The 11,980-nt window shown below is 33.6% G+C and overlaps 1 protein-coding gene across 1 annotated transcript; it reads left to right on the plus strand.

Moving 5' to 3' along the window:
- Window positions 1–1,702: 1,702 nt before the first annotated feature.
- LOC132068241 (glutamate decarboxylase) lies at window positions 1,703–7,417 on the plus strand. The gene is made up of 7 exons (XM_059461764.1): window positions 1,703–1,925; window positions 2,568–2,772; window positions 3,550–3,750; window positions 4,837–5,051; window positions 5,628–5,881; window positions 6,368–6,420; window positions 6,697–7,417. The coding sequence occupies exons 1-7, from the start codon at window positions 1,840–1,842 to the stop codon at window positions 7,171–7,173; spliced, it is 1,491 nt and encodes a 496-aa protein (XP_059317747.1). The 5' UTR covers window positions 1,703–1,839; the 3' UTR covers window positions 7,174–7,417.
- Window positions 7,418–11,980: the final 4,563 nt, after the last annotated feature.

Raw genomic sequence — 11,980 nt, forward strand, 5'->3', positions numbered from 1 at the left:
TAAGGTCATAAGTTGGCTAGTAATTAAGTTAAGTTAATAGCTTGTTTGGCCTAGTTTCTAAAATCAGCTTAATTTGAAAAGTGTTTTTTTTTTTCAAAAGTGCTTCTCAAAAAAGTACTTTGGCTGAAAAGCAGCTTGTGTTTGACCAATTAATTTAAAAAAAAAAAAACACTTTTAAGCAGCAATTAGTTTTTGACCAAGCTTTTAAAAAATGCTTCTAAGTGTATTTCTCAAAAGTGTTTTTCGAAAAAAAGTACTTTCGGGAAAAAACTATTTTTTTAGCTTCTGAAAAATCGCTTCTGCTACTTCTCAAAATCACTTATTTTCTCTCAAAAGCTTGACCAAACATCTCACTTTTTTTCTTTCAAATAAGCACTTTTTGAGAAAAATAATCACTTTTGGAGAAAAATAAGCTTGGCCAAACAAGCTATAAATTATGAAGTTTCGAACCAATCAAAGATGTTCCCTATTGCCTGAGGCACCCATCATTCATTGATTCATTGCATCAATTGCTTCTTCAAACTAATTAATGACCTGTCTCTACGTAGTTGGAATTAAACTAATAGCATGTTTGGCCAAGCTTTTAAAATCAGCTTATTTTAAAAAGTACTTATTTTTTAAAAAAATACTTTTCAAAAAAGCACTTTTGGCTAAAAGCAGTTTGTGTTTAGCCAATTAATAAAAAAAAATACTTTTGAGCAGTCATTAGTGTTTGGCCAAACTTTTAAAAAGTGCTTCTATTTGTATTTTCCTCAAAAGTATTTTTTCAAAAAAGTCTTTTGGGCAAAAACTGTTTTTTTAGAAAAGCTTTTTGAAAAACGCCGCTTACTCCCCAAAAAAGCACTTATTTTCTCCCAAAAGCTTGGCCAAACACCTCACTTTTTTTCAAATAAGCACTTATTGAAAAAATAAGTACTTTTGGGGGAAAAATAAGCTTGGCCAAACAGGCTATAAATGTCTTTGAATAAGTAACGTCACAATTTAAAATGGGCGGCAATAAAAGTCAATATATAAAATTGTGTGGCTTAGCACTCGTTAAGAGGGATGTAAATCACGGAAATTAAAGTTCACATTCAGCAAAGACAAAAATATTAGTAGGAATATAATTTTATCGTCCAAACCTTTGTGTTGTGCTGGTGAAAGTTAATAGATATATTGTGAAATAAGCGAAATGCACAATCACCTTTTGGTGGAAATATCGGTTTTATGGCCCTACAATTGCCTTTTAGTTAAATAGCCCTTTTATCAGGGGATAGGTAAAAATAACACAAGGGATTGGTGAATAAAACACGAGAAAAGTAAATATAAACATTCGTTTGTCAATATAAAAGGTATTTTGAAACAAATTGTAGTTAACTTTGAAAACTAGTTATATGCAATGAATATTAAGTAAATAAATTCTGAAAAAATAAGTTAATGCCCTAACATTTATATATGAAATCATTCAAAATTTTAAATCTTAGAGAACAAAAATAAGGTGCAATTGTTTAAAAGTAAAGAAGATTTTAATTTAAATCATAAACCAAAGGAAACATATAGAGAATTTCATGCTACTTCACTAGTAGAATTATTACATTATCCTCTATTTTACTAAAGTCTCTCCACTCCCTTAATACACTTCCTCCAAATATGCCTATCCTTTTTTTTTTTTTTGGTTTATAAATAGTAACCTCTTCTCTTACCATTTTTCAATTCAACGAAGGAACGAAGAAGAAATTAATTCTCTCCAACTCGTTCCTTCTTGTCGAAAAAAAAAAAGGAAGAAAAACTAAAACAAACACTCTCTCTCTCTCTCTCTCTCTCTATCTCTCTCTCCTCCGTTCACCACCGTGCACCACCATGGTTCTGTCCAAGACCGCCTCGGAGAACGATGTCTCCATCCACTCCACCTTTGCTTCTCGCTACGTCCGAGTTTCTCTTCCCCGGTAATTATTAGTAGTATATAATACTTTTGCTCTTGCTAGTCTATCTTGTCACTTTGCTGTCGTTATTTTTTTTCCTTCTAGTCTGTTTTGGTAATGCGTTGTTGTGCCGGGATTCTATAGGAACAACCTCTCTTCCCCTCAAAAGGTTGGGGAGGGTCTGCGTACATCATACCCTCCCAGACTCCACTTATTGAATTACACTGAATATATTGTTGTCGTTGTTTTTGCTCTTGTTTACGTTTTCATTATTAATCTTTTTACTATAAAAAGAATTGAAATTAACTAGTATGAAATTTCGCTAATAGCTAATAAGATATTTTAATAATCCCTATTTGTTAAATAGGATTAGCGATGAATTTTTGCTGTTTAGGGATAAAAGTTGTCCCGTCCCTAATTGTTGTTTCTTTTTGTAGTGTTTTTTTTTAAAAAAAATTACCATTATTTTTTTATGAACACAATCATCCCTTTTTATCCGGACTTAGGATCGACTATGCGATTCTCACACAGTATTATATATTTTCGTTAATTACTTGTTCATCATATTACGATTATTAATTGATTGATTAATCATTTTGCTTTTCTAGCCTTTTTCTTGAATAATTTCTTTTGGTGATCTTGAGAATTATTGAAAACTCGATTTAGGTTTAAGATGCCAGAGAATTCAATACCGAAGGACGCAGCATATCAAATAATAAACGATGAGTTAATGTTGGACGGAAACCCAAGGTTGAATTTAGCTTCTTTTGTGACAACATGGATGGAACCAGAGTGTGATAAGCTAATCATGGATTCAATTAACAAGAACTATGTTGACATGGATGAATATCCTGTCACCACTGAGCTTCAGGCAAGTTGTCTTTTTTCCTTTTTAATAATGGGTTTAATCGGGTCAGATTACGGACATGTAGACTATTTCAGCGAATGTGCGCTACCTGCGATGTTATTTTTTTTGCTTAATAATGTGTTTGACAGAGTAAGTTTACGCACACGTCAACTATTTAATCAATTATCTGCCTAGCACGTTGTCTTTTATTGTTGTTGAGATAATAGCTTTTTTGGTCCCTTAGTTACTATTTAATTTTGATTTTGGTCCTCGTGATTTATATCTTAGCATATTTCACCTTCAATTAATTAAAATGCGTGCTTTTGATCCCTTTATGAAGGATATATGTTATATTTAGATATTTTATAACTATATTACCGTCAATTACGAAGTAATAGTACAAAATTAACATAACACACAAGCAATTAATTGGTGAAATAGTTCTTAGTTTTAATAAATTTGTGATATTCACAAACAAATGGATCAAAGGTACACATTTTAGTTAATTGAAGGTTAAAAGTGCTCAGTTAGATATCACAAGGACTAATATAAGAATTTATCGATAATTGAGGACCAAAAGTGCTATTAGCCCTTCTTTTTGTTTATCTTTCCAAATACTGTATTTGATCGTGTCAGTTTGCGCATACCTCAATTATTTCATCAAATATCTGCTACCTCCGACGTTATCTTTTTGTTTCAACCTTCTGTTTGATCAAGTCAGTTTGGAAAAAACTCAATTAAACAATTCTTCGAAGTTAATTTTTTTTTTTCCTATGTTTATTTATTATTAATAAAATGCAGAATCGATGTGTAAACATGATAGCACATTTGTTTAATGCACCATTGGGAGAGGGAGAGGCTGCTGTTGGAGTTGGAACAGTTGGATCCTCAGAAGCCATTATGCTTGCTGGATTAGCCTTTAAGAGAAAATGGCAAAACAAGATGAAAGCCCAAGGAAAGCCTTGTGACAAGCCCAATATTGTTACTGGGGCCAATGTCCAGGTATGTTTTCCATTTATAGCCCATTGCTTCTGAGCCTTATCCTTCCAATCTTATCTTTTTTCTTGTAAAATTTTCGCCACTTGTCCCTTTTTGGAATAACTGTTTTATAATAGCTGTTTCTTCTTCTTCTTCTTCTTCTTCTTCTTCATTTGTGTTTTTTTTAATTTATTAACCTTTTACACCACAGTTAAATAATTCATTTTTGAGCAAACTGAAAATCTTGTGAGAAAACGTTAGACTAAGATCTAAAATTTTGCATAAGTTACTGCAAATATTAGGCGAGAGTCTAACGTTTTGTCGGTAAGGTTGACCAATGTATGAGAAAAGAATTAGATCGATTCTTACATTATCCACTTGTGAGACTATATTGGGTATGATGTTGTTGAGTGTAACATTATCAAAAAGAGTAATTTTTCAAGGACTATATTTGCGTAATTTTTAAAAATAAGGATAAAATCTAAATGGTGACCTGAAAAAGGGAAATTTCCATAAATCAGCCCTTTTCTTTTCCATAATTTTTTTTAGGATGGGGATATACACATAAATCAAGTATGCATAAAAACTTGACTTCTCTAAGTTGAAGACCACAAAAAGTATAATTGCTTCTGAGGATCCAACAGTTCCAACTCCCTCAGATCAAAGTGTACTGATTAGAAGATGATTAAAATGCCAGTTTATTAAAAAAAAAAGAAAAAAAGAAAAAAGAAAAAAAAGAGGACCACAAAAAGTATATTAATTATACAATGCATACTGACTAAAATATGTAAAAGATAAAGATTAAGGTTATTTTTTTGTTGTGCGCTTTGTTATGCAATAGTATAGTCTAAAATCCCAAAAGCATTTTCCTTGAGCTAAGCTCAGTTATGCGAAGGCCTTCTAGAGATTGATCTTTTTGTGCATTCAACATGGTATAACTGTTATATACACTACTGGATAAAGTTGAATTGTAATAATAGACAACTCTTTATATCAAATCTGATATGATAATATGAAAAATAAAGTAATATCCTATTATATCTGATTAATTTGCATTGATAATATAAATTTTATTATTTTTATATAACTTAATAATCCTTAATTTTACAGGTATGCTGGGAGAAATTTGCAAGGTACTTTGAAGTAGAACTAAAGGAAGTGAAGTTAGAGGATGGTTACTATGTGATGGACCCTGAGAAAGCTGTGGAAATGGTGGATGAGAACACTATTTGTGTGGCTGCTATTTTGGGTTCCACCCTTAATGGAGAATTTGAAGACGTTAAACGTTTGAATGATCTTTTGGTCGAGAAGAACAAAGAAACTGGGTAACACATCTCATATTCCCTTGTCTTTAATTACGTAGGATTCAGAATTTTTACTAACGGAGTTCAAGTTATTAAAAAAATAAATACACAAAGAAGTCAAAGGGATTTAACATCTACTTGTATATATACATAATCGAAGTTTTCCGACGACTCCTCTTTATGGCCCGGGTCCCTAGTTCCGTCCCGGCCAAATGTACGCCTTATTCGGCATAAAAGATATTTTAATTAAATAGCGGTTCCTCCAAAAAATGAACATACGGTTCAGAATTTTAGCTTCTTCTCTCTTATTGTTCTCTACAAATTACAAGTTATGTTCTGATGGGAAATTTGAATTTCTTGTTGAAACTTGAATTTCGTTGCTTTTGTAAAATTCTGGAAGAATTCTGTCACAAAACTCATGCAACAAAATAATGAAGGCCTGAATTCTTGAAGGACTGAGATTACTCTGTTAAAGCGGTCAATTTTGGGTCTCTCTAGTTCTAATTTTCCCTAATAAAATCAACTCTATTTACCAATATAATGTACATATTTTTACATTCGTGTACATGCCTAATTCACTTGATAAATTGTTAATAGGTGGGATACTCCAATTCATGTGGATGCAGCAAGTGGTGGATTCATTGCCCCATTTCTCTATCCAGACCTTGAATGGGATTTCAGATTACCATTAGTGAAAAGTATTAATGTAAGTGGTCACAAATATGGTCTTGTTTATGCTGGTATTGGTTGGGTTATTTGGAGGAGCAAAGAAGATTTGCCTGAAGAACTTATTTTCCACATCAATTATCTTGGTGCTGATCAACCTACTTTCACACTTAACTTCTCTAAAGGTAATTACATTAAATTATGATGATCTTTAATTATGAAAATGTTTTCAATACATATTATACAAAAACTTGAAACATGGACTTACTGTACCTTTTATTCAATGTACAACTAGCAAGATATTGGGTACAATATCATAAAGCAACTTGATGCGTATCAAGAACTAACGACAAGCAACTTTTGTCGCTAAATAGCAAAAATCCATCGGTAATACTTACGAGAATTAGCGATGGATTATCAAAAAACTTTTTAGCTACATGCTATTTAGCAACGAATTTCGCAGCTACTGTGATGTGATAAAGTAACGACAATGTATAAAATTAATTTTAGTAGGCTACTTAATTACCCTTTTTCAATATTATCCATAAACTCTTATTATAGACTGTTTTTCTATAATGAATATTTTGTTTTACGATTTGATAGCTTCAAATTAGAGTTCTTCTACTATTAGTATATAAAAGTTAAATTCCTAATTTTCTCTTGACATGCAGGTTCTAGCCAAGTAATTGCACAATATTACCAACTTATTCGCTTAGGCTATGAGGTAAGCTCAAAATTATGAACAATCACTACAAAAGAAAAGGAATTAGCGACGCACAATTTCCATCGCTTATGTCGCTAAGCAGCAAAAGACCATTGCTAATTTTATTTAACAACGGATTATGAAAAAAAGAATCATGTAGCTAAAGGAGATCAGCGATGAATTTCGTAGCTAATTCCTATTTTCTTTTAATGAACAATCATAAAAAAAAAAAAACATCCTTTTAACCTCAAGATTATTATTCTAATAATTACCATTATGAATCATCACATTAACCAGGGGTACAAGAATGTTATGGAGAATTGTCAAGAAAATGCAAGGATACTAAGAGAAGGACTTGAAAAGACAGAAAGATTCAACATAGTCTCCAAAGAAATTGGAGTCCCATTAGTAGCATTCTCTCTCAAAGACAACAGCAGACACAATGAATTCGAAATTTCGGACCATCTTAGGAGGTTCGGGTGGATCGTGCCAGCTTACACGATGCCACCTAATGCTGAGCACGTGACCGTGCTCAGGGTTGTGATCAGGGAAGATTTTTCCTGCACATTGGCCGAGAGGCTCGTGGTGGACATTCAGAAAGTCCTCCACGAGCTCGACACCCTCCCTGCCAGAGTCTCGGCTAAGTTAGCAGCGGCTGAGGAGAGTGAAGATGGAGTGCATAAGAAATCAGCAATGGAAGTGCAATTGGAGATCACCAATGTATGGAAGAAGTTTGTTGCTGAAAAGAAGAAAACCAAAAATGTAATATGTTAAAAAGGTTTAAGAAGAAGAACCAAAGGGGAATTTGATTTTTCATTTGAGTTCTTGGGCCCTTTTTTTCGTTTTGTTTTGTTTTTTTGAGTGTTTTAGTACTAATGTATTTTGAAGGTCCGATATATGGAGTTTGGACCTCTTTTGATGTTATTTGTTTTCTCTTGGTGTTGTTTCGACACTTTTTTGGAAGAAAATTAAAGATGATTTTAGTTTATTAATTCTAAAATTGCTTTTTTCTTTTACATTTAAGCAGAGTGCGTTGGATCCGGAATTCAAAGTTTATGGGTTCTTGTAATTACTTAGAATTGATACGTACAATGATGTGCCGAGGGTCTACCGAAACAACCTCCCAAGGTAGGGATAAGGTTTGCGTACATTCTACACTTCCCAAACCTCACTTTGTGGGATTTCACTTAGTATGTTATTGTTATTGTTGTATAATGATAATTGTGTTTACAATCAAATATTCAATTATTCATACATATTTATTAAATTTCTTAATATATATACCAGATTTTGGAAAAAATTATTGGATTCACGAGAACCTGTAAACCAACGCTATAGATCTACTCTTGTAAATGTTCATTTTTAAATATGTAGTTTACGATAAACTACTAGTACTAGTTTTCTTGATAAAGACTTTCAGTACAAATGTAAAATTTCTACAAACACAGTATTGTTTCACAAAAGAAATGAGAATTGACTATGGGGAAACATGGTTTCTCAAAATTGTGTATAATGAACAGAAGAATTATATTTGGCTAAAGTCATAGATGGAGCCCTGAACTTGTCCTGATTTTTCATTTAGACCCTCGAACTGAAACGTTGATCATTTGGACCCTCGAACACAAGATAAACTGTGCCATTTGAACACCTCGTGCCAGCACATGCGTGCACTATACTGCTCTTTAAAGAGCGTGAGAAATTTATATGCTATTGATGTGGGTCCCAATTAAATGACAAGTGTCAAAAAAAAAAAAAAAAAGAAGGAAAAAGATACACAATTTTTTCTCTCTCCCCTTATTTTCTCCACCACCGGTTACGCCACCAACAACACCATTTCTCCTTCACTACTCACCATTTCTCCTTCACCTCAAGTGAGAGCATGAGCATTGAATGTGGCTTGAAAATCTTGGAGAAAAAGCTTTGTTTTTTCTACTTCCAATGTACTAGCTTTCAATATAAATTAATATGAAAAGAGTTTGTGCTCAAATAAATATATTGCCGGAAAAAATGGAGATGGCCGGAAAAATTTTGAGGATTCAGATCTGAATTTTTCCCGTCGTTCTCTCTTTCCAGCCTTAGAACAAGCTTTGTTTTCTCTTCTTCCAATATACTAGCTTCCAATATACAGTAATATGAAAAGAGATTTCTTTGCTCGAAAAAATATGCGTAAAAAATAGAGGTGGTCGGAAATTTTTTTAAGGATCCAAGTCTGAATTTTCCTCATCTTCCTCTCTTTTCAATGGAAAAAAACTATCTCAGGTGGAGGAATGGGTAGGGTTGAAGCAGCGATGGGGTGGGGTGGGTTGGGTTGAGACGGCGATGGGGTGGGGAAGAAGAAAGGGTGGGGATGGGCGGGGTTGAGGCAGCGATGGGGTGGGGAAGAAGAAAGGGTGGGGTGTTTATTTTTTTTTTTCAAATTATTTTTTATTAGTTAAATAAATTTTATATTAGTTTTCGTTTTTTTTTTTGTTGACATGGCTTATTTTTATTGGTCTATTTTTCCATGTCACAACAAGTGTACTGCACGCATGTGCCAAGCTGGCACGAGGTGTTCAAATGGCACAGTTTATCTTATATTCGAGGGTCCAGATGGCCAACGTTTTAGGTGGGGGGTCTAAATGAAAAATCAGGACAAGTTCAGGGGTCCATCTATGACTTTAGCCATTATATTTTAGTTAAAAGTTAGTACCATGTATCTACATGTTGATAAATAAATAGAAAAGCTTAAATACAAACACTTTATCCCATAAATCGCTACCTGATGATTTACACCGAGTTTGAATTCAAATGGGGTTGTGGTAAAGAAAAAAAAAAAAAAGAAACCCAAAATTTACCCATATACTAGGAAAAACACATTGTATCATTTTTCTTTTTTGAAGAAATTTCAACCTTATGAAGTTAATTGACCTTGAGTTTACCATTTGAGTTTGTCCTCCCCTGACACCTTTGTCACCATTTAATTGTTCATGTTGACAAGTATAAGATACATACATACAAGCTGAGCATGATTAGCATGTGGACATGTTGAAGAAGTGTTAGTAGCACTGCGTCTACCAAACAGTACATGGGGAGACCTGGTTGTCTATCAGTTCTCTCAGACAGTGCAGTAGGTAAGTAACACAAGATTTTACCGTGGAAAACTCTTGCTCAAGAGATTAAAAGTCACGATCTATCACGTAGGATTTCACTTCATTACACTAAGCAACTTTAGATTACAACTTTTTGCAATCTAGGAATTTAACTCACATAAGTCCCTCACCCTTACAATACACCTATTATAAGCTACAACTCTTGATTACTCTTAGCAAGCACACAATCACGTTTGACTAATTCTAGCCAAACCAACTAATACACTTGACTAACTCTAGCCAAGGGTACCACTCAATAGATTGAATAGGTAAACTGCCTAACAACTACTGAGAATTTAAGCTACCTACAACAGCTTCTTGAAAGAAGAGGTTTACAGTTTAAAGAACAAATGAACAAAGACTCACAACAACCTAAAGAACATAGACATAATCTGGTGTCTGGATCAGGTTCTTCAGCTTGTAAGTGACTTTGTTCTTGAGAGCACTTGAGAACTTGTGGTGGCAAGGATTTGCACAAGATGGTTTAGTTTTTCAAGTGATACACAATATGTTGGAACAAGTTGTATATATATTGGGGAACATGTGGGTGAGATAGAGACCACTCATCCTATGTTTGACTTAAAGCATGGGCCGCAATACTCTTGTACAGTTGGCAAATGCGGCTTTACGATTGTACTTGACGCAAAGATACGTACTACGGAAAAAGAGTCTCTCTCTATTACTTCGTTCAGCTTGACAATCATCAAAACATAGAATGTACTTTGTCTTATCAATTTCCCCCTTTTTGATGATGACAAACTTTGACACAATTTTTCCCTTGAGAATCAAGTCCCACTTGTTCCCCCTGCGACATAGACCAATTTTCAAGCATAATACATCTTAGCAACAAGATCCCCTTAATCATAGCATTGCAAAACAACAACATCCCTCCAAAACAACATGGAATGATCCCTCCAAAACAACATGCATTTATTCCTTCCCCTTTTTGGCATCATCGAAAAGTAATTAAGGTACAACATGAGCAGAACATAAACAAGTAAGCCAATAATAACACACACGTCATATTAACTTCCCTGAAGTAGAGTAATCACACAAAAAAATAGTAGTCCAATCAGGACAAACATATGATAAACTAACTACCATTGTACCACCAGGCAAGGGGAAAGACAACAAAAGGACAGGAAATAGCAAGATTTTAGACAGAAGGGATGAAAGGAAGGATTACTGGGGACGGTTCAGTGCTCGAAGGAGCTTATCAACTTTCTCATTGTTTGTCCAGAGGGAACCACCACCTCCAACAATCTTCGTCGCTAGCGAACAACACTAATCGCCCTGCGTGCCATTACTATCAACCTTGTCTACGCAACCACCACCAACAATCACTTCCATTATTAGTCAGCATTGCACAACCATCACATTTAATTTTCTCACCATTTGACAATATTGCACCATCGGCCACCACTACACAACCGCTGCTGCCAACAACCTCTACCAATCATATCAGCGACCACCTCACAACCATCAGATTTGACCATTCCCACCGTCGTTTGCCCCCATCTCTAGGTGTTTTTCAAACAATTTGTATAAAACCATATAACTTGAAAATTTTCTAATATATTGTGGATACAATATATTTAATTACATGTTAGTTAAGTTTTATATTCATTACTTCTAAATAAATATAAATTACACACATTTAAATACTACAATAATGTTGTCTTAATTATCAAATATTTAAATTTTTAGACAGTATCTTAATAATTAGACATATATTTAGGCTTTCATCTTATAAAGCAATAATTTTAAGCATGTCAATTTTTAGTCCATCTAAACGTGATTTGATATATTTCCTTAATTTACATATAACCCAAATGTAACCTTTCTTTGGCCTTTACAATTCCAGTAACTTTTTACTTAAGGAACCGTTTTGGTTGATATTAAATTTAACTTTATAAAGATCTATCTTTGTAATAATTAATATAATTTTTTGCATATAATTGCATGCAAAAAAGACTAAAGAGAGATATCATAACTCATAAAATTTTACCTATAACAGTTTATTGAAAATATATGCACAAATATAGCAAAAAAGAAAAAAGAAAAAAGAAAAAAGAGTATATAGAATTAAGTTGACCGACAGTCACGTTCTCCTTCCTTATATTTGTTCTCAGGTCAACATCGAGTGTACATCACGCTCCACAAAGCGCGTGATTAATCAAACTATTTATTTCTCCCACGTTTTAATTTCACAGTCCCGAAGTTACTCTTTTCTGCTGATGGAGATCGAGACCTGAGCTCTTACTTCGAGAAAAAGCTTAAAATAGTCCCTTATCTTTGGGAACAGATTCAAAGACATCCTTGTTCTTTCACATGAAACATTAATAGTCCTCCATGTTTACAATATTGGCGCACTTTTAGTCCTCCCTCAAACTTCTGTCTCTTTTTTCACGTGAGAGATTCATCACCTCAGATTTCACGTGCAACAATACAAA

Source organism: Lycium ferocissimum, chromosome 8 (assembly GCF_029784015.1).
Source record: "Lycium ferocissimum isolate CSIRO_LF1 chromosome 8, AGI_CSIRO_Lferr_CH_V1, whole genome shotgun sequence".
In the NCBI taxonomy this organism is placed as follows: Eukaryota; Viridiplantae; Streptophyta; class Magnoliopsida; order Solanales; family Solanaceae; genus Lycium; species Lycium ferocissimum.

What these genes read in the sequence shown, in the direction of transcription:
- LOC132068241 (XM_059461764.1), top strand. Translation starts at nt 1,840, where the DNA reads ATGGTTCTGTCCAAGACCGCCTCGGAGAACGATGTCTCCATCCACTCC. An exon ending in GAGAAGAACAAAGAAACTGG is followed by an intron (nt 5,052 to 5,627) that starts GTAACACATCTC and finishes AATTGTTAATAG; the next exon opens with GTGGGATACTCCAATTCATG. An exon ending in TTATTCGCTTAGGCTATGAG is followed by an intron (nt 6,421 to 6,696) that starts GTAAGCTCAAAA and finishes CACATTAACCAG; the next exon opens with GGGTACAAGAATGTTATGGA.